Source organism: Adiantum capillus-veneris, chromosome 28 (genome assembly GCF_014529385.1).
Source record: "Adiantum capillus-veneris isolate H3 chromosome 28, ASM1452938v2, whole genome shotgun sequence".
NCBI classification, from domain to species: Eukaryota; Viridiplantae; Streptophyta; class Polypodiopsida; order Polypodiales; family Pteridaceae; genus Adiantum; species Adiantum capillus-veneris.
This window is the reverse complement of record NC_140958.1, coordinates 85,731,482-85,752,370: the sequence shown is the minus strand read 5'-3', so window position 1 is coordinate 85,752,370 and position 20,889 is coordinate 85,731,482. Positions and strand designations below refer to the sequence as shown.

General features: G+C 43.5%; 1 protein-coding gene across 1 annotated transcript; it reads right to left on the bottom strand.

Moving 5' to 3' along the window:
- Nucleotides 1–16,620: 16,620 nt before the first annotated feature.
- On the bottom strand, nt 16,621–17,942 carry LOC147420813 (auxin-responsive protein SAUR76-like). Its single transcript, XM_086504763.1, has one exon. The coding sequence runs from the start codon at nt 17,736–17,738 to the stop codon at nt 17,049–17,051; it is 690 nt and encodes a 229-aa protein (XP_086360889.1). The 5' UTR covers nt 17,739–17,942; the 3' UTR covers nt 16,621–17,048.
- Between the last annotated feature and the right edge of the window lie 2,947 nt (nt 17,943–20,889).

Below are 20,889 nucleotides of genomic sequence, written 5' to 3'. Positions count from 1 at the left end.
AAAGATCACAGATTTCGAGAGGCAGCTGAAAAGGCCAAGGTGGAGCTGTCACCTCTCCCTGCCTGCTGAGAAGAAAAGTCGCCCCTGAATTCTGAGATAGAACTACCCAGTATCCTTCCATTGGACCGTCTTCCTTTTGCCGCTGCTCTTTGACTGGGTTGGTGCCTGAGAAGTTCCAGCATCAGCATCCTCCTTCTGAATAAGTCGGTAAATGGCCTCCTACTCAAGCTGATCTCTCCGGTCTGTGGTCATCTCTACCTCAAAAGGTATGAGAGAATGATAGGTTTTGGTGTCAGGATCAAAGAGTGTACGCCTGCCCTTGCTCAGTCTGGTTCTGGCCAGTTTATGACAATGCAAAGCAGTATGGATCCATCCCTTTGGAAGAGGCTGATTTGTTTTGACGCGAGCTTCGAAAAGAATCTCATCCATCTCCCTGTACTGCGGTGCCAGACCCGGCTTTGCTACAATGTCTTTCTCAGGCAGTTTGGAAGATTCGACCATGAGCTGTAGTAACTGATTAGTAATCCTAGTCAATCCTCTGACCTAAATCTTCCACTGGCCCATACACAGCTGAATCCGGTGTAGCTATTTCTTCATTGCCTGGATGTCAATTATTTGAAGAGCATCATTGAGCAATGTCTCCCAAGTCTTCCATTCCACAGTTGATCGCTCATACCAATCCCGAAGCTCATCAGTTATTTTGAAATATGTGAGTCAATCAACTGGTTCTTGATGTTGAGGATACAGCGCTAGAAAGAATCTTGGCAACTCAGTTTCTCTTGCTGGAACAGCATACAAGAGAATTGGAGAATCAGGCACAAATTCCTGGAAATTCAGGACTGCCTGGTTTTCTTGTTGCATCATCTTCCTAGTAGTTCTTACTAGTTGGAATAGAGTTCGGAGAGCACTTGCCTGTGCTCCCACTCACATTCGCGTTTGAGGTCCTCTGCTAGTGGCTGTCTGGTTCTCCAGGATGGCTTTCACTCTCTGGTCCAAAACACCTTTGGTAGTTTGCAGTTGTACCAGAACATCCTTAAGTTAGACCCTAACGTCCTTCATGCAGCGGTAAGTTGGTTTGTTACCCAGCAGAAGTTCCAGTTCTAGAGCTAAAGACTGACAATTTTCAGTAGACTGTCTTTGCCAGTGCGGGTTTACCACTTTCTCATCAGCATTGAGTATCCATTCCGGAACTCGTTCCAACAACTGAACTGTACTGGGATGCGCAGGTAGTCTACAAGCTTCTTTATCATGGAAAGCAGCAGATTTCCAATATTCTACCATTTCCGTGGCTCCCACATATAGTCTTTGGAACCTTTCTAAATCATTCCAGAGAGAATCATCCTCCAGATACTGTCTGGTGATGGAGGCCTGTTGATGTCTCAGTTGCTTATTCAAGGTTATGAGCTGCAGTGAATGTTGATGATCATTCACTGGTCCTTCATCCTGAACCTTCATTTTCCCTCTAGCCTCTCTGCTGTGATGGGACTAATCTGTGGGCTGATTCTCAGTGTTACTGGGCTGCCGCTCTTCAGTATGCTGATGACCCGACTGGTGCTCTGTTTCCTGTCCTTCCTGTTGTCCCTCCGTCTAGTCTGGTTGGTCTGGCTGTGACTGGCCCCCTTCATCTGGCCCTGTCCCACCAGTACCTACCAGGTCCTGGGGGTGGAGATGGTGGTGGGGCATCATCATCATCCTCCTCCTGATCATCTTTGTCTTCTCCTTCCTCATCCGGGGAAGTCTGTTGCTCAATATAATCCACTATGGCTTAGTTCATCAGAGCATTATTGAACTCACCCATCTTGTCCTGCAAATCACTTTGCAGACTTTCCATTAAGGACTTTAAATTTTCTAAGTCAAAAACAGCATTTCCTGCGGGGTTTAAAATTTTAGACAAGCTATTGTAGATGTATCTGTCAATCGACGAACGCTTCAGAGCTGTATGGTGTATTAGCAGCTTCCTGAATTCTACCCGCTTCATTCTAAGCCCTGTTTCAACTCGTTCGGCATCTCTCAGTGCCTCATTCCTTTAACTCTTCATGATCATAATTTCAGACTCAGCCTTGGCTAGCTTTTTGTTCAACAACTCTTGAGCTCTTTCTGATTGAGCTTCCAATACCCTGTGTTGTATGTTCTGCATTTCCTGGGCTTTTTGGAGTGTTGCAATCTGATGCTGTGCTTCTGCCAAGTCAGCCTTGAGCTTATTGATCTCTTCTTCTGATCCAGCAGCCTCCACCAATTGTCCCATACAGCTGACAATGGTATTCCAAGAAGACTGTATCAGTACTGAACATCTGTCTTTGACCGTGGTTGGATCAGAATCGACAGGTTCAAATATTGCCGCAGGAGCTACATAAGGTAGAGTTGCATAATCCGTTTTGGTGAGCAAGAGATGCCCTCTCATTGCTGAGTTTGCATTTGCTGCAACTTATCTTTTTTAACCAGTTGCAGAGGGTTTCCAAAAGTGGCAGGAACTGTTGCAGACAACGTTGAGGTCGTTGGACCTTTCCCCTTATCCAGTTGATTCTTGTCTTTGTCTCCTGACTGGTATGGTACCTTTGCCTCAGTGAATGGCTTTACCTGATCTTTCCCAGATCTAGTAGCAACTGTATATTTGACAATTGACTGATCAGGTACATTTTTCTCAGTGCTTGTTGCCTTAACCTAGCTTTCGATTTGCTTCAAGAATTCACTGCTTTTTGTCACTGTGATTCTTGGTTTCTTTGAACTTCCAGCTTCCTCTGCAGTGGCTTTCCTTTTCAGGTCATTGGAAATAGTTTGATTGTCCGTTTCCTCGTCGTCTGAGGACAGTTCAATCTTCTTTGGTTCAGAAATGGGCTGCTCACTCCATGCCTGCTTTACCTGCTCATTAACATCTGCAGCAGTAGCCCAATACAGAAATTGCCAAACATACCATGCCTTGAAAATAGTTTGAGATTTCAGCTTGGCAGTCTATTGGAGTACATTATGCGAGAGTATTTGACACAGGTTGATATGGACTTGTGGATCCAGTATCTTGGTCAACAGCATAGCAAATAATTTCTCGAACACATACGTTGGGTTATTCTTAAGACTGACTACTTCGGCGACAAACCTGTAAGCAGCGGAGGCTTCCAGTCCTGCTATTGGAACTCCTTGAGCACTTGCCTTGCACTTCTTTCTAGCTGTTTCGTCCTCCTTTAGAGAAGTACTTATTTGCTGTGCAGTTGCCACAAACGGTTTGGGCTCATTAGGCATCCAAAATGCAAATGCAATGGCTTCTAGTGTCACTGACACCTTCCTATTATTTATCACAACACTGCTAGTTTCAGCATTAAAGGAATCAAGAACTTGCTTAATAATATCTGCCTGAAAAGAAATCCTTGTGGCTTGCAACACAACTCGCAAATCCCAGAGTTGTAGTAGAGTCATTGCGTGATCAGTAAAGACATATCTTTGGATTTTACTGTATGAAAGAACAGTAAGGCTTGCCTTTGCCTCAGCAACTATAGCGTGGGTTTCCTCAAGAGTTTCCTGCATCTTCACTGAGCGTTTCCTTCTACCCATACACTGTGAGGTCGACGACGATGAAACAGGTGAAGGCGAAGAGGACTTACTTGTGTTAAAGCCATTTCTTGGTGTCGCTGGTAAGGCTCTCTGACAGTGAACTGTCTCGTCAGAGGTCGAAGTTTGCGGTTGTAGTGAAGAAACCTCGAAGCTCGGCGACGGCGAATGGTTGACAGGAGGAAAGCGTCGCGGAGGAGATTTATGAGGAAAAATGCTAACTCTCCTCACTGTTATACGTGTTCGCGCCATAAAAGCTGCACCACTCGCCGCTCCTAGACTTGTGTGCGCCGTTGCTGTCGTGGCAAACATGCATTGGACAAGACTGCAACCCATCCTTGTAATAATTATCACTGGTACACCACTTGACCGTTGACTACTTCAAATTTGGAAAGTGTGTTCATATTGGTTCTGAACTGATTCCCACTCTGGCTGGACCATACTGGTACAGGTTCTTAAATCAGCCTGATCTAATTCTTCCGGTACTGGTTCTGAAGCTGGAGCTGGTTGCACATGGAAAAGACCAAAAATATCTGATTCTGGTATCTCTTGATCAACAACCTCCAGTTCCTTAGTGACTTCTTCTAACCCAGTTTCTCTGGTCTCTAAATAATAAAGTTTGATCTTTGATCCATTATATACTCCCGGCAACATCAGTCCAGATAAGTCTTTTAATCTGACTGTGCCATTGGAGAAGACCCAATCAACCTCAAAAGGTCCTGCCCAGGCAATCTTCAAATTCGGCTTCTTTGGACCCAATTTAGACTGATATAGAAGCACTAAGTCTCCCTTCTGGAATTCTCGAACTTTAATTCGGCAATCATGCCAGTGCTTCCTTCTTTGTTGAACAATTTCCTGTTCCAATATAGCTCTTTGCCTGAGTTCATCTAACTGCATCAGTTCATCCAATCGTTTCTTAAGATTATGGTTGAAGTCCAGTCCATACTTTACAGCCATTCTCAGACTGGGAATTACAAACTCCATAGGAACCACAACTTTAGTACCATAAACCATTCTGAATGGTGTCATTCCAGTAGTTACCTTATAAGCTGTCCTATAAGCCCATAGAGCAGTCTGAAGCTTCAAATACCACTGGTCTGGTTTCTTTTGCACCACCTTAGTGAGAATAGTCTTAATTGTCTTATTGCTACTTTCAGCCTGTCCATTGCATCTGGGATAGTAAGGAGTAGATTTCTGATGCTTGACTGAAAGCATATCCAATAGGATTTCCATAGTATCATTGATGAAATGTGTCCCTTGATCGGTCACAATTTCCACTGGACATCCATATCGGCAGACAATATTCTCAAACAGAAACCTTGCAGTTGACTTGGCTGTGTTGTCAGGAAGAGATTTAGCTTCAACCCACTTGGTAACATAACAAGTAGCCATCACAATGTACTTATTCTTTCTGGGGTCACCTTCTTAAAAGGTCCCATAAAATCCAGTCCCCATTTCATGAATACTCCCAATGGTTGTATTGGCATTAAGGGAGTCATGTCTGCAGCTGTTGGTCGGCCCATTCTTTGGCATATGTCACGAGTTTTACAAAAGCTTCTGACATCAGCAATCATTGTTTGCCACCACAGACCTGCTTGCAGAATCTTCTTGTAGGTCACTTGTTGGAAAAGTGTCCACCAGACTCTCCATTATGCGCTTCTGAGATAACTTGCATTCTTCCCTCCATAGAGACACATCTCCGAAGTATACTATCGACACCCAATCGATAAATTATTCCCCCAATGATGGTAAATTTCAAGCTTTTTATGATCAGAGCCTTCTTCTAATTCTGTTTCCAATCCTCTGGAAAGGCACCTTGGGAAAGGAATTGATAAATATCATACCATTCAGGATCCACTGATTCTTCTACTTCTAACTGAAATAAATCAGCATCCACTGGTTCATCTCTCAGAGGTGATTCTGAATATCCTTCTGTACTTCTGGAAAGAAAGTCAGCTCCACATTGGTTTGGGCCAGGCTTATGGAAAATTTTGAATTCAAATTCCATAAGGAACATCATCCATCTTATCAGCCTACCTTGAATAATAACTTTGTTAATCAGAAACAGAAGAGCTTGATGATCCACATAAAAATGGAATAACTTCCCCAATAGGTAATGCCTGAACTTTGTAGCACTAAAAACCATTCCGAGGGCTTCTCTTTCAGTACTCGTATAGCCTTGTTCAGCCTGACTGAATCTCCAACTAGCAAAATAGACCGGATAGTCTGTTCTGCCATCTGGCTGAGCTAATATTGCCCCCATTGCCAATTCTGAACCATCTACGTGTACATGAAAAATAATATCCCAATTCGGCTGCCTGAGGACTGGTTTACTCGTAATGGCTTTTTTCAAATTCTGGAAGCTCTCCTCACACTCAACTGTCCAATTGAACTTACTGGTCTTCTTGGTAAGATCATATAGTGGTATTGCTTGAGAAGAAAACTTGTGTACAAATCTTCTATAGAAATTCACATACCCCAAGAAAGAACTCAACTCAGAAGCAGTTCTAGGTGCTTTAGCTTGCTGGACACATTGTATTTTGTCATTGGCCATTTCTATTCCATTGCGGGAAACCACATGTCCCAGTAGCTGTCCCTTCCAAACCAGAAATACTGATTTAAATGGATTCAAGAAAATCCTTTTCTCCTGACAGCGTTTAAAAACCATCTCTAGGAATAGAAGGTGTTGTTCCTTAGCTGAATAGACAGTGAAGTCATCCATGAAAATGGCGAGGAACCGATGAAGAAATTCATTAAACATCTCCATCATACACTGCTGAAAAGTAGCTGGTGCATTTCACAGGCCAAAAGGCATCACCAGATACATGAATGCTCCCCACTCAATGATGAAAGTGGTTTTGGCCCTATCTTCAGGAGCATCTGTAACTGGTTATAGCCGCTATAACCATCCATGAAGCTATACATCTCATATCCTGCGATCTCATCAAGCAACATATCAGTAAAAGGTAAGGGAAACGGATCCTTAATGGTACGGGCATTTAGTTTCCTATAGTCGACACAAACCCTTAATTTCCCATTCTTCTTAGGAACGATGACTATTGGAAATAACCAATCACTACTTGCTACTTCCGTAATGAACCCAGCCTTGAGAAGAAATTATCAATCTCCTCCTTGACCTTCTTTGCATAGTTGGGGTTCATCCGGTATCTTTGCAATCTGACTGGCCTAGCTTCCGGTTTCAGTGGTATTTGGTGCTGACAAACTTCAGGATCTACTCCCTTCAAATCTGTATGTTCCCAGGCAAATACATCTTTATAGTTCCGGAACATTTTCCTTGCCTTTTCCTTCATTGCCGGTTTCAGGTGCTTGTTGACTTTGATCATTCTGGGATTTTCCTCTGATCCCAGGTTCCACTTCTCTACTTCCTGATCATCTGGAAGAAACCAATTTGGTCCTCCTCCTTTTCGTTTGGTTGAGTCTTCAGCGTAGTCCCAAGAAGGTCCATTCATCTCTGAATCATTATTCTGATTCAATGGATAGTCTTCATAACATACTGATTCTTCTATTTTACCAGTATCAACTGGTTCCTCTATTCTTCCAGTTAGCTGAATGGTTCTTTCCCCTGCATTGACTTCAGTAAACTGATCAGGGAATTGTCTCTTCTGCTTGTCAGCTTGTTCTTTGTTTAGTAGGACTACATTCAAATCAATTTCTGCCAAAGGAAAGATGTTCATAGCTGCTAGCATTTGCTCAATTTTCTTAGCTCGGTATTTCTGACACAACTCCTTCGGCCTCAGTTCCCTTTTCCAGCTCTTGGTGTTGTTGGTCTGGATTTTGATTCTGCCACTGGCCCCTTCGATGGTTAAAGTCTGGTTTGCGTAGTCATGAACAGCATGGGCTGTTCTTAACCATGGGCGGCCTAATAGCATTCCATATGCTCCTTGTACATCCAAGACTAGGAAACTAGTTTTGAATTTCTCCCTCCCAACTCTTATCTGCATGTTTTCAATCATGCCCGTCGCTTGTATGACTCGATGATCTTCCATTCTTACTTTGAATGGTGCTGGTTTCATGTTAGTTATACCCATTCTTTGCTGAAGATGGGCTCCCATTATGTTGACTCCTGCTCCTCGATCCAGTATGACGCTTGAGAGAGGTTCCCACTACTTCCTGACCTTATAATCTACCTGAATAAGTGGAACTTCATCATCCCGGACCGCTGTCAGGTCCACTCTTCTGGCCTCTGCCTCAGTCTTCCTGCGTTGTCTGATAAAGTTGGCCACCTCAGGTAAGGTCTTTCTTATATCCTCCAGCTCTACAGTCAGCTTCTGGATTCTATCACAAATTTTCACCTGAATTTCCTCTCGCTCCTGGTCAGACTCATTGTCAGAGCTCGAAGAACTAGTGTCTTCACACTGCCATTCTTCTTTATCAGTACTACTCTTTCCTTCCACTCCCATTTCATCACCTAGTCCATGTACTACAGCCAGCATGGTCTCTGTCATGGCCGGTACTGACTGATCTTTATCAGTCGATTGGGCTGGTATCTTCTGAATGACCCTAGCCTCAGAACTTTCTGGCTGCTCTGGCAGCTTCTTAGCTAAATCCTCTATGATTTTAGCTGCCAGTTCCCGCTGCTCTTGCCACTCATCTACCACCTTTTCTTTACCTTTGGCCTTCCAAACTTCCCTTTGTTGGGCCCACTTGCTGCTGTTAGGATTAGCTGGTACTTCTGAAATGTCTGGAATTTCTTCAATGATCACTCCCTTGCTCCTGGTAACTACTCTGAGTGGGACTGGCTCTGGTGCCTTGGCCTCAGTAGCAGTCGTTACTGGTGCATCTGGACATTGGGATGCAAAATGACCATACTTCCCACAAATTCATGCTCCTGGTCTGGAAGTTGCCTCTTCCTCTTCCTCTACCCATTCCTTGTTGGTATCTTCCATGTCCTTGACCAGTACCACTGGTACCTGGTCCCCCTTCTTGGGCTACTTTGATTGGCTCTGCCTTTACTGGTTCAGTGTAGGCAACCACTGATAGATCCTTTCCTTTCTTAAAATGGTGAATTCTGATGCCACAATTATTCCATAGGTGACCAAAGGCCTCGCAGTAGGTACATTGTGGGCATTCCGTGGAGATGTGGTCCTTGGATTTACATCTTGAACACCAAGTCTCCATCTTCCGGACCGGCTGTCTTGTGTGGGTAATCTCTGCAATCTGCCTAGCCATTTCTTCAATTTTCTTGGTCCATGATCCTTTCTTTGATTTTTTCTTTGTCCATTCATTGGAGCTGCTCTCGGAGCTGCTGGGCGTTGCACTGGAATCAGAAGCTTCAGTAGCCGAACTACTGCTACTGGTCCTTCGCTTTTTGTGGCTCTTTTATTTCTTAGCCTGCTCTTCCAGTTTTAATGCTCGCTGGACCAGATCATTGAATTTCTTTGTAGGGGCTGGTACTTCTTGTTCTCTCAGATTTTTGCTTCTGAATCCATTCAGAAACCATGTCCTCAATCTCTTCTCAGACGGTGGTTCTTGCAACTGCCTCATCAGTTCTTTGATCTTTTCGACATAGCTACAGACTGGCAATTTCCTCTGTTTGATCTGATCCAATTCACAGAGAATATCCTCATCTCCTCGATTGTCGGAATATTCCAACCTGAAGACCTTAAGTAATTTATTTTATGATCTCAGCTCGCATGCAGGGTAATGATAATACCATTTCCTTGCTGCTTCCTTCAAGGTTTGTGGAAAGTATTCCCCCCAATCATCTTCATCAATGTTTTCTAGTTCAGCATACTGCTTGAAAGCTTGTATGTGAACATAAGGATCATCCTTTTTCCCTCCTTTGAATATGGGAAAGGAAATCTTCAGGGAAGCGGTGTAATCATTTCGATTACTGCTGATCCCGCGAGTTCTCTTCTTGGCTGCAGAATGACGCTTGGGAGCCTTCTTGCAATTGTTAGTGTCAGAATCTCAATCAATCTCTGTCTCTGTCTTAGTATCAGTATCTTCTCTGTTTTGTCTGCTGGAAGTACGGTGACTTCCCTTTCTACCTTTGATATGCTCATCTTTCTGGCGAGACTGAGAACTCTTGGAACTCTTTTCCTTTCGTGCCTCCCGTTCTGCCCGTCTGCGTCAAGAATGACTGGAGTGCTGTGAGCCATGTGCCTCATCAGCCTGACTATGCTCCTCCTGAGCCTCAGTGTCAGTCATTTTCTCTTGCTTGGGGTCAGACTCTCTTCCTGACTCCTCAGGAATGGCGTCCACACGATTGGTAGATTGCTGGCCACGATTGGATTTTGGTGCCATTGCTGAAAACTTCAAGTGGGAGAAGAGTCTTTCAGTCAACGAGCTTCAGCTCAAGCCACCGTGATCGCCAAAATGGAATTGGAGCTGATCTCTTGAGACAACTAATTCCAGTGTTGAAGGATTTCAGCTACTAGTGTGGAAAGATTTCAGACAGCAGACTAGACAGAAATGAGAGACTAGACTAAATTGTGGATACTGAAATAAGAGTCAGACTTGTAGACTAAAATAAAGTTCAGATTTAGAAGACTATTGAGAAGTAAGTATCACTGAAATATATACCATGATTGAGATTACAACGAATATGATTACAGAGAAAAAGTATAGCTAATAATATTGCCACTGATGCTCAAGTGCAATTATAGCCCAAAGCGCTAATACAAGTGATTACAATTGCCAACCCGATATCAATGTAATGGACCCTATTTATATACTTCGGGTTTACTGTAGTAATTACTCTAGTAATTACTAAGTGATTCACTGCCCATCTTCTAAGAACACGTTCCCACATGGTGACTATCCAGCCGTCTACAACTTGGTATGCTCAGAATTTTGATTTGGGCTCATTTTGGCTTTCGTTTTCACTACAGACAGTACTGCACAGGCTATTTCGTCATTTTGTGCAGAATTTTTGTCAGCGCCGTTTTCTGTATAACAAGTGCCTTATAGTCTTCTACGGTTTTTGCTATATAGCACAGGTTGTTCCCGCTCCGTTTCTTCTATTTTCGAGCAGTTTTCACTTTAGGTGCAGCATTTACCATGGCTGACAACAACAACACAGATGTGTTCAAGATGTTTGCTGCTGAGGACAGGCTGGATGGGGACAACTACCCTATGTGGGCTTATATGATGCAACATGTTCTTGTGTCAAAGGGTGTCTGGAACATTGTGCAGGGCATTGATGTACGTCCTGGTTCTCAGGATCTAGGCGATGTTGAGGATGTTGCAGGTCTTGTTGCAAGGATTGCAGCTGTTAGAGTTGTTTTGCCTACGGTAGAACAAGCTCGTTGGGATGTTAAGGATGCACAGGCTCATGCATTTATTGCGTTGTCTGTGAAGTGCACCATTGTTCCTCACATCCGTTCAACAAAATCTGCAAAACAGGCTTGGGATATTTTAGCGACTTTTATGCAAGCCGCAATGAGGCTAAAATTGCTTTGCTGCGTAAAGAGCTGGAGTCGAAGATTATGCATGAGGAAGATGATATGGACACTTTCCTTGCTAGTGTCAAGGATATCAATGAGCAGCTTATTTCTGCAGGTGAAGTCATTTCAGATAGTTCCCTTGTGCAGACTGTTCTTGATGCCTTACCAGATTCCTACCAGACTTTTGCTAGTACTTGGAGACTGATGACCCAAGGAAATCCTGAAGTTTTCAAGTTTGATGCATTATGCACATTGCTGTTGTAAGAGTCACTTTCTAGAAAAAACAGGACTAGGCAGCGTGCAGTTGAACAGGCTTTTATTGCTTCTCAAAGAAGGGGTGGTAACAGTAATGCAGCCACTTCTTATGGTTCTGCTGCGAGTGGCAAAAATTCTTTTTCTAATGCTTCTGCTGGCACTACTTCGTCTGGCAATTCTGGTGATAAGGGCAAAAAGAAGATGCGTTGCCATTATTGTAAAGCCAATGATCACTTGATCAAGTCGTGTCCTAAGTTGAAGGCCAAAGAGGCTAAGAAGAAAGAGGGTGGTTCCACTGCAAATGCTGGTTCCACTACAAATGCATCCATTGTTGAGTCTTCTGTGAAAGGAGACTGTGTTGTTGATGTTGATGCAGAATGGGCTTTTAGCGCTGAGTGTACTTACAATCCTGCTGTCCATGATGCATGCTTGTCAGCTGCTGCAGATTCACATGTGTGGTATTTCGACAGTGGTGCTACAAAGCACATTACCTCACATTGTGAATTGTTTACCTCTCTTGAGTCTGTCCCTCATGGGAATTCAGTCACTTGTGCCAACAACGCCTCTTATCCAGTTCAGGGAGTTGGAAAGATTGTGCTCACTGCTGCTAATGGCAGTTCCTTCACACTTGTTGATGCACTTTATGTACCTGGGATTAAGAAGAATCTCTTGTCTGTATCCGCACTTGCTAGGCTTGGACTTGTAGTCAAATTTGTGGATGACAGATGTACAGTTCATGATCTCAGTTTTGGTGATGAAATTGTTGCATCTGGGCTTTTGTGCCGTGGGCTGTATAAGCTCACTTTGTATGACAAGTGTGGACAAAATTTTGCAAATGCTGTTGCAGATTCAAGGGCTATTTCAGATGCAAAACTTTGGCATGCACGTTTTGGTCATCTGAATTTTGCCAGTTTGCTGCGTTTGCAGAAATCTGATATGGTTGCTTCTTTGCCACCTCTTGAAGCACCTGTCAAACATGTTTGTGAAGGCTGTATTTTGGGTAAGATGCAGCATTCTAAGTTTCCAAAGGATGGTTCAGTTCGGGCCACATGCAGGTTGCAGCTTGTGCATAGTGATGTTTGTGGACCCATGCAAACTCTGTACTTGGGCAATTACCTGTACTTCGTGACTTTTATTGATGATTACTCCAGGCATGCATGGGTATTTCCGCTTAAACCGAAGTCCGAAGTTTTTATGTGCTTCAAACAATTTCTGGCTATGGCTAAAAATGTCTCGAAATGTACTATGGGCACCCTCCGTTCTGATCGAGGGGGGGAGTATATGTCTCATGAATTTAATGCATTTTTTACTAGTCGTGGGATAAAACACCAATGTACAGTGCCTTATACACCTCAGCAAAATGGTGTTGTTGAGAGGAAAAACAGGTCACTGACAGAAATGGCACGATGTATGGTCAAAAGTCAAGCTTTGCTGCATTCTTTTTGGCTTGAGGCCATTATGTGTGCCACTTATGTACTTAACAGGTGTCCTATGAAAGCTTTGCAGTCTATTATTCCATATGAAGCATGGCATGATAGAAAGCCTTCTATTGAGCACATGCGTGTTTTTGGATGTTTGGCATATGCTTTGGTGCCACAAGTGCAGCGCAGAAAATTGGATGATAAGGCTGTCAAATGTATTTTTGTTGGTTATAGTGCTGAAAGCAAAGGTTACAGGTTGTATCATCCGCAAACAAAACGTATTCTGGTTTCATGGGATGTAGTGTTTGTGGAACATTCTGTTTGTCCCTTGCTGTCGTGTACTACAGACAGTAATGTAAGCTCACAAGACATTAATGACACTTTGTTGCCTCTTTTCAGTGGTGGAAATACGAATGTAAGTTCCAATGAGGCAAATGTACAGCCTATGGGGGTTTCTGAAAATGTTCTAGATCAGCCTATTACTGATAGAGATGTACATGATGTACTTGATGAGGAAAGGGCTGAAAATGAGCAGGCTAGAGGTATGCCAAAATGGCTGGTGCACACTTTGCGTGACAATAAATTGGATGCACCTTTGTCTACTCGTACTCGTTCAGGCTCTCGCCATGCATCTTATGCATCATATTGTTATGCTTTGGCTGTGTCTAGCTTACATGATGTTGAGGAGCCTCTGACTTTTGATGAAGCACAAAATTCAGAAAATTGGATGGCTGCCATGCAATCAGAATATGATGCACTTATAGAAAATGACACATGGACTTTATGTGATTTGCCTCCTGGCAAAATGGCCATTGGTACGAAGTGGGTTTACAAGTTGAAACGCAAGCCGGATGGTGAGATCGATCGCCATAAGGCTCGACTTGTTGCAAAGGGTTATGCACAGCAAAAAGGCATAGATTATGAAGAGACTTTTGCTCCCACTTGTCGTATGACTACTGTGCATTTTCTATGTGCATTGGCAGCTCATTTTGGTTGGGATGTACATCAATCAGACATTGTTACTGCTTTCTTGAATTGTGACATATTTGAGGAAGTTTATGTAACGCAGCCTCGCGGTTTTGTCATAAAAGGAAAAGAGGACAAAGTGTGCAGATGTAAGAAGGCTTTGTATGGGTTGAAGCAATCTCCTCGTGCTTGGTATGAGAAAGCTGACACTCATTTGGTCACACAAGGCTTTCGTAACAGTCCAACAGAAAGCACATTGTATGTAAAGCGTGAGGGTGATGTACTTCTCATTGTGGTTCTTTATGTTGATGATTTGCTGATCACTGGACCAAATGAGAGACATATTGCTGAATTTAAGGCTGATTTGAATACTACTTTAAAGATGAAAGATTTGGGGCTGTTGCATCATTACTTGGGTATACAGTTTAAGCAGTGTGATGGTGCTATTGCCTTGTGTCAAAAATGTTACATAGAGACATTGCTATGTAAGTTTGGACTTGAGGATTGCAAACCTATTGCCACTCCCATGGAAACAGGTTTGAAGTTAAGTCTACATGATGCTGGCGATCCTGCTGGTGTCACTCTTTACCAAACTGCTATTGGCTGCCTCATTTATGTATGCAACACGAGGCCGGATATTCAGTTTGCAGTCTCACAGGTCAGCAGATTTATGCATAGCCTAGGGTCTAAGCATTGGCAGGCTGTCAAGAGGATTTTCCGCTACCTTAGTGGCACTTTACATCTTGGCTTGTTTTATCCCAAGGGGGGATCATTGCCGCCAGACTTACATGCTTTTTCGGACTCAGATTGGGTTGGTTGTTTTGACATGTGAGTGTCCACAAGTGGTTTTTGTTTCATGCTTGGCAGTTCATGTATATCATGGTTGAGCAAGAAGCAACCTACTGTGGCCACTTCGAGTTGTGAGGCTGAGTACAGGGCAGTCTTCACAGCTACGATTGAGTGTGTATTGCTCAGACGCCTTATGGCTGATTTGGGTGTTGGACAGGACATTGCCAACACTATCTACATTGACAGTCAGAGCGTATTGGCAGTTTCAAGGAACCCAGTTTTTCATGCTCGCACAAAGCACATAGAGGTGCATTACCACTATGTCAGGGAGAGGCTCTTAGTAGGAGAGTTCAGCTTGGCTTATGTGCCAACACAGGACAACCTTGCAGATCTTTTCACAAAGGCATTGTCTTGTGAGAAGCTTGAAGCTTTCCGCAAAGCTTTGGGCTTACTCCCCTTTGTGGACTGATCCTTTCCTCAGGGCATGGCACTTCCCTTTACTCATGTGCCAGCTCTCGTTCACCGCATCACTTCAGGGGGGATTTGTTACCATATACATGTGGTAGTGATGTGTGTGAACACACTAGGACCGCCGGGGCATTTTTTCCCCCTTTATGAGGTTTTTTCCCCCGTGCATTGTATATACGCCCATCACTCTAGGACTATCAATTTTTCCATTGCACACTAAGTAACACACTCTCTATTGTGTGCCTTGAGCTTCCTTCGTCTTCTCCAAGGTGTGTGTGTTTCTCTGCAACCCTAATTCCAACAACTCTTTCTTTGGACAGAGAGGGTTGTTTTCTTTTGCTATAGTACATGCAGCATTAGTTCCCTACCCTCTCTGCCCAAAACAAATTTGCAGGTTTGGTTGTCGGTATAGGTAACAGTATGAGCGTCGGTAAAAGCAACAGTATGAGCACCCGAATATACTATACAAATACCGATGTTTATTAAGTTGTCTATTTCGACGTGTATTTGAATGGTTATTCCGATGTAAGCTATATCGATGGTCATACCGACGCTACGATACCGGCGTCTCTTTTAAGGCCTATTTCATCGCTTTTTAGTTTAAAAAGTAACTTTATTTCATCGGTACTTGCACCGATTACTGTGCGATGTCTTGTAGTGCATCTTTTGAGGCTCCATGCAATACAAGCATGAAGTCTTTACCATATCACCCATTCCACAATTATACATACACTTCAGTGTTTTAAGGTCACCTCCAAGATGCCATTGGACTTAAAAGCCATTGACAACTAGCACCTTTCCTTGATTCATTTGTTTTTCAATGATATCAAGAATAGGGGTTTGATGGAACACTCAATATAAGATGTCATAGTCTTCTTTCTTTACCTTCATAATTAAATCCGCATGAGATGTGAACTAAATCTAAAATTAAATCTCAAGAGGGCTCACCAAAGCTGAAGAGAATATGGAAATGAAATAACTGAAAAGCACCATGTCACCATATGTTTGTTTCTGATTGAGCACTAAAGTATAAGGATCATCAGTGGGGAATTTTGAAAGAGCCCTATCCATGAATGTTATTGTAACTCGTTAGATATCTTTTTGTCTTTGAGAATCTCACACTCATATAGCTTTAAAAAAAAATGCAAAATGCCACTTGTCTCTTCAAATGTTACATTATAGAACTCAACCATTCTAGTTTGCAACAAAGTGAGGTCCATGAAGATGTTGTTGTACTCATCGTATGGTGAGAAGGTTTGAGGGGGTGGATGAAGAAGCCATGAATACACATTCAAGAAAATCAAGAAACGAAAGAGTATAATGCCATTACTTCCTAGACTCCCTATTTCATACATTGTATGGAGAAGAACTTCCCTCCTATATGACGAGGTGCATTCAATATAACTGAAAAGAGACATTCCATCAATCATTATGGCCGTTATGACTCTGTTGAAACAATCCCCTTTGTTAAAACATAAACTATTTGAAGATTTTCTTTCTTTGCCTAAAGCTCCCCAAGGGTAGATGAAACCATATTTAGATGCCCTCTAACTTGCTCCATAGAGATATATATTATAAAAATGTAATATAAGAAAGAGATTTTCCAGAGAGAGAGAGAGAGAGAGAGAGAGGGGGGGGCGGGGGAGGGGGGGGGGGATGAGAAATTTTGCCATCATAGGAACAATCCCAAGAGATCTATCCGGCAAGTCTTGAACTCAAGACATGATACTCCAAAGAGAGAGGTAGAAGAGAGAGGTGCATCTAGTGATTCAATTGCAATCTTCAATGAAGTGAGAGGATGCTTTTGCGCATATTATTACTGCTATTGTGGTGTAGCCAAGTGATAGAGTGAGATGGGACTAAACTAGGTTTTCCTTCCACTCGCAAGGCGGCCACTTATATTGATTATAATGAAGGTACAACAAACTGCCATCATCTTGGCACACCGGTTCATACCTGGGCATGCCGGACCACACACCACACTATTCAGATTATGTCCTAGACCTTAAAAGGAAATTGAAACCTGGACACTATCTGACGAACGTTCTTGGCAAGTATATAATTAGCTCCGGCACTTAGCCATGACAGCTATGTCAGAATGAATTATATTGAGGACATCTTCTGCACATTTGTGCATGATCATCTCTCTTAATGAAGCAAATTTGGGCTAGAAAGCGCCGGCCCTCTCTCCTAGGCAGAGCTAACAAGCAGACACAGATGCAGTAACCTCATTGAGGTTTGCCTCTTGCAAGCAAGGTGTCGGCGCGCTGGATCCGGCTCCGCCCGCATGCATGTAGAAATCAAGAAGCCCTCGAAGCTCCGTTGGATCTTCAAACAGGTACTTCATGTCCTCATTCTCCACCATCCAAAGCAGATGCTCAAACAGTACGATCTCGCACGCTGGTATCGCAAGCCCACCCCGCTGATTGAGCCCGAATTCCTCCTCGGTCCGCTCTAAAATCCCCCGCAGCAGCGGATGATTGATATGCTCTGCGCGAATTTCAAAGCGCCTTCGCTCGCAACCGACATAAATTGCCAAGAAGCCCACAGGCGGCAGCTGCTCATGATGTGCTTCACCAGGGCGACCATTTCCGTCACATAGTGATGAGGATCGCCCGCACGAGCTTGAACCACGTAGGAGCAGCTTGCGACCATGTGGTGACATAACCTGGAAGGTGCGATCAATGTTGTTCGCAGCTCGGCGACGCCATTGGAGCAGCATTTGCCGGAAGCGAACGACCTGGTGTAGGCCCAATATGTTTGACACCTTGGTAGATCGGAAATCAAAGCCATCAGAATGATCAGCATTTTGCATGGGCGCATCGCCTGCGGCATGTTTCGTAGCTTGGTACCCACGAGGGCCTGCAAGGCCAGAGTCTAAACTGCCCATGGCGATCACGGCAGGACAAAACGTGTGTGTATGTGTGTGTGTGTGAGAGAGAGATGAGACTATAGAGAGAGAGAGAGAGAGAGAGAGAGAGAGAGATGGGAGGAGAGCGCGGAAGCCGCAGGGCAGTATCTAACCTATTGGGGAGTGGCCACGGCTTTTAAGAAGAGAAGGCAGGCGCCCTTCTCTCGATACCTCGTGCTACGACTATGGTGAGAGCCTGCATATAGACTACACTAGATGCCCATGACCAAATATGTCGGATAGGTTGTTAGCACATCCTACTCACTAAAACTAGTTCACATCCTACTCACTAAAACTAGTTCCATCTCTAGTGCGCGCCAATTGTCGTCCATCCATTTCCTTGAAACTTTGAGCTTCGATTCACAAAATCCCTCTAATTTCTAATTTTCAACGGAATCTCAAAAAGATATTTAGTCTAATTGGAAAGCCTCATATAAAAGAACGAAAGACAAGCTCGGAGTTGCACTCGGGGGTGTTTGGCACAAAGTGTGTTCCTATGGCAACTCAAGGCTCATGCTAGAAGAGCTGAGATGCCCATTGCCACCTGGCCTACGTCGCTCCTTGTGCAAGCTACCCATGGTGGTTGGAATGTTCCCAACACATTTGATTCCGCATGTCGGAGCGATTGCTTTGGTTGCCACATGTAAGGGATTTTTTAGTGTCATGTACTCTTCCGTTCAAAAGAGAGCACTTCTTATCTGCCTTCAGCTTTGCTTTGATTTTCATGGCCGGATTGAGCACACCGAGCACAACCACCGATGCGTTCCCCTAAGATGAGGGCTATTACCAATTACTCACATCCCACGTTCCCAAGTTTGATCCCTACTATGTGAATCAAAATCCCTTCTCTCGTTCTTAATTTAACTTAACTTACAAAATAAAAATTTGAATCAACTTTTTGGCCAACAATATAACCCTTCAAAATTCTCCCTCTCAGTGAACCATATGATAAATACATCTTTCCAAGATAATACTATGACACTAAGGAAAAAACATCTTTCCAAGATAATACTATGACACTAAGAAAAAAGGATTCGAATCAAATTGACCTGAGAATACATTTTAAGCATTTGAAAGCAATATGTAAATTGTTCTATACCCTTGCAAGTATGGTTTTATTAGCCCTTTCCACCCTTTTTTCAGAAGCTCCTTTTTGTTATTAAGTCCATGATCTTTTTTTTTTTTTCAAAACTCACAATGGTGAGTGGATTATATTGATAAGCCCAAAATATTACAGTTTCTTGTCATGCTCATGCTGAGCCATGACATTTCCAATAGACCAAACATCACTTCCTAGATCCCTTCTTTGCAAGTTCTTCAAAAGTAGATTGACTGCTCTAGTATCCTAGAAAAGACTCAAGACTTCCGTCCCTTTCTCAGGTGCTTGCAATACTTCATCATGTCATTGACATTTTGTTCATTCTCAAGCATCCCAACTTTCGACCCTCGCCCCTCCCCCCCCCCCCTGGGGGCCCGCTCACACACATTATCCACTCTCTTGATCGGCATCAGTTCATTATTCCCCTCGAGGTCTTAGCATCGGAGTACACACACACACACACACACACACACACACACACACACACACACACACACACACAGATTCTCTCACCGTGGAAAAGTTTGAGAGGATGAGAGAGAGCGCTCTTGGTGTGCGCTCATGCACATTTACATAGGCATGTGCAGACATAGGTGGTGAGTAAGCTCGGGCATCACCTGGCATCGGCCCAATTTCGGCGTTCTCCTTGGCATCGGAGACTTCGGTCCGAGGGGGGGAGGTGGCCTCGGTATCAGTTTTTGACACTCATTTGGCGGCTCGGCTTTGCGGCATCGACTCTCAACGATTTTCCTCTACGACTCGTCTCATCGACGGCTCAACACCGGCTTTGAGCATTGACAACTCGGTGCATTGGTTTTGATACCGATGAGGCGGATATTCGGCTAGCGTACTTTCGCTCGACGGTGAAAGACGGCATCGACAACGACCTTCCAACCTTGGCACAGTAGGAGACGATAGAGCGAGAGCGTCATTGTCTCTCCTCTAGCCCCATTCGGAGCGGCACGACTTCGACGTAGTCTCCATGGCGCTTTTGACTTCGACAGTTTTTTCCAGTTTTTGCTACAACGGCTATACACAGCAACATATACAGCTTTGATAGACCAGTCAAGAGCGGGGTTTTCCCTCGAGCATGCTTAGCTCTCGGCAGGTGTTTCCAGTCAACAAGTTTATCAGCCGATGAGGACTATGTGACAGTTTCTCAACATTTATGTTCATAGGTTGCACAGTATTTGCAGTACAGCTTATGCAGTACATGTAGTGCTCATGTACGATTGTGCGGGGCGTTTCAGAGAGCTTGTTGGCACAGTCTTGTGCAGTTTTATGATATGTATGCATTTACGGATACAATTTGAGCTTGGTATAGCTCGCAAGTAGCATGTTCACAGGTTTATAGGGGTTTTTGGACAGATATACGTCCATAGAGACACTCAATCAGGAGTGAGCTATTTTGCCAGGGTTTTGACAATGCTATGTATGCCATTTGTGGATCTGTTTATTTTGGTACATTTTTTGGTGAGATTTTTTGAAATTTTGCTCAAAATACATAGGAAATTTTGTTCGTTAGGTTCTAGCCATGTTTTGCACGTATTCGGAGTTTACTCTCTGATGGTTTAGTGGTTGAGTTTACTCCCACTTTGACAATTATCTGCAATTTTTGGGATTGCGATTTGCGTGGCTCATTTTGCAAAGGAAACTCTGTTCATTTTTCCTTGTCTTCTTGCCATAAAAGTTTGCAATCGTATGCCATCTTGTATAGTGGTCGATATATTCCCACTTTGATAGTGATCGAGTGTTTACAGGCCCACTTTGATAGGTTTTGTCAGCTTGGACACAATTTGGTGTTCTTCTACCCACTCTCATAGGAGTGAGGATTAGCGTATGCTTGTGTGGCTACAGACTTTGACAGTTACATGTTTCATAGGTTTTTGTAGGCAGTTTCTCTTGTGGGTTGCGTTTTGAGCTAGTTTGCTCTCTACTTGCGTATATGGTTATATGCTTTACGCTCTTTTGAGCAGTTTGTCCCAGTATATTCTTGAAGAAAGAAGATTGTGGAGTTGTTTTATGCATATG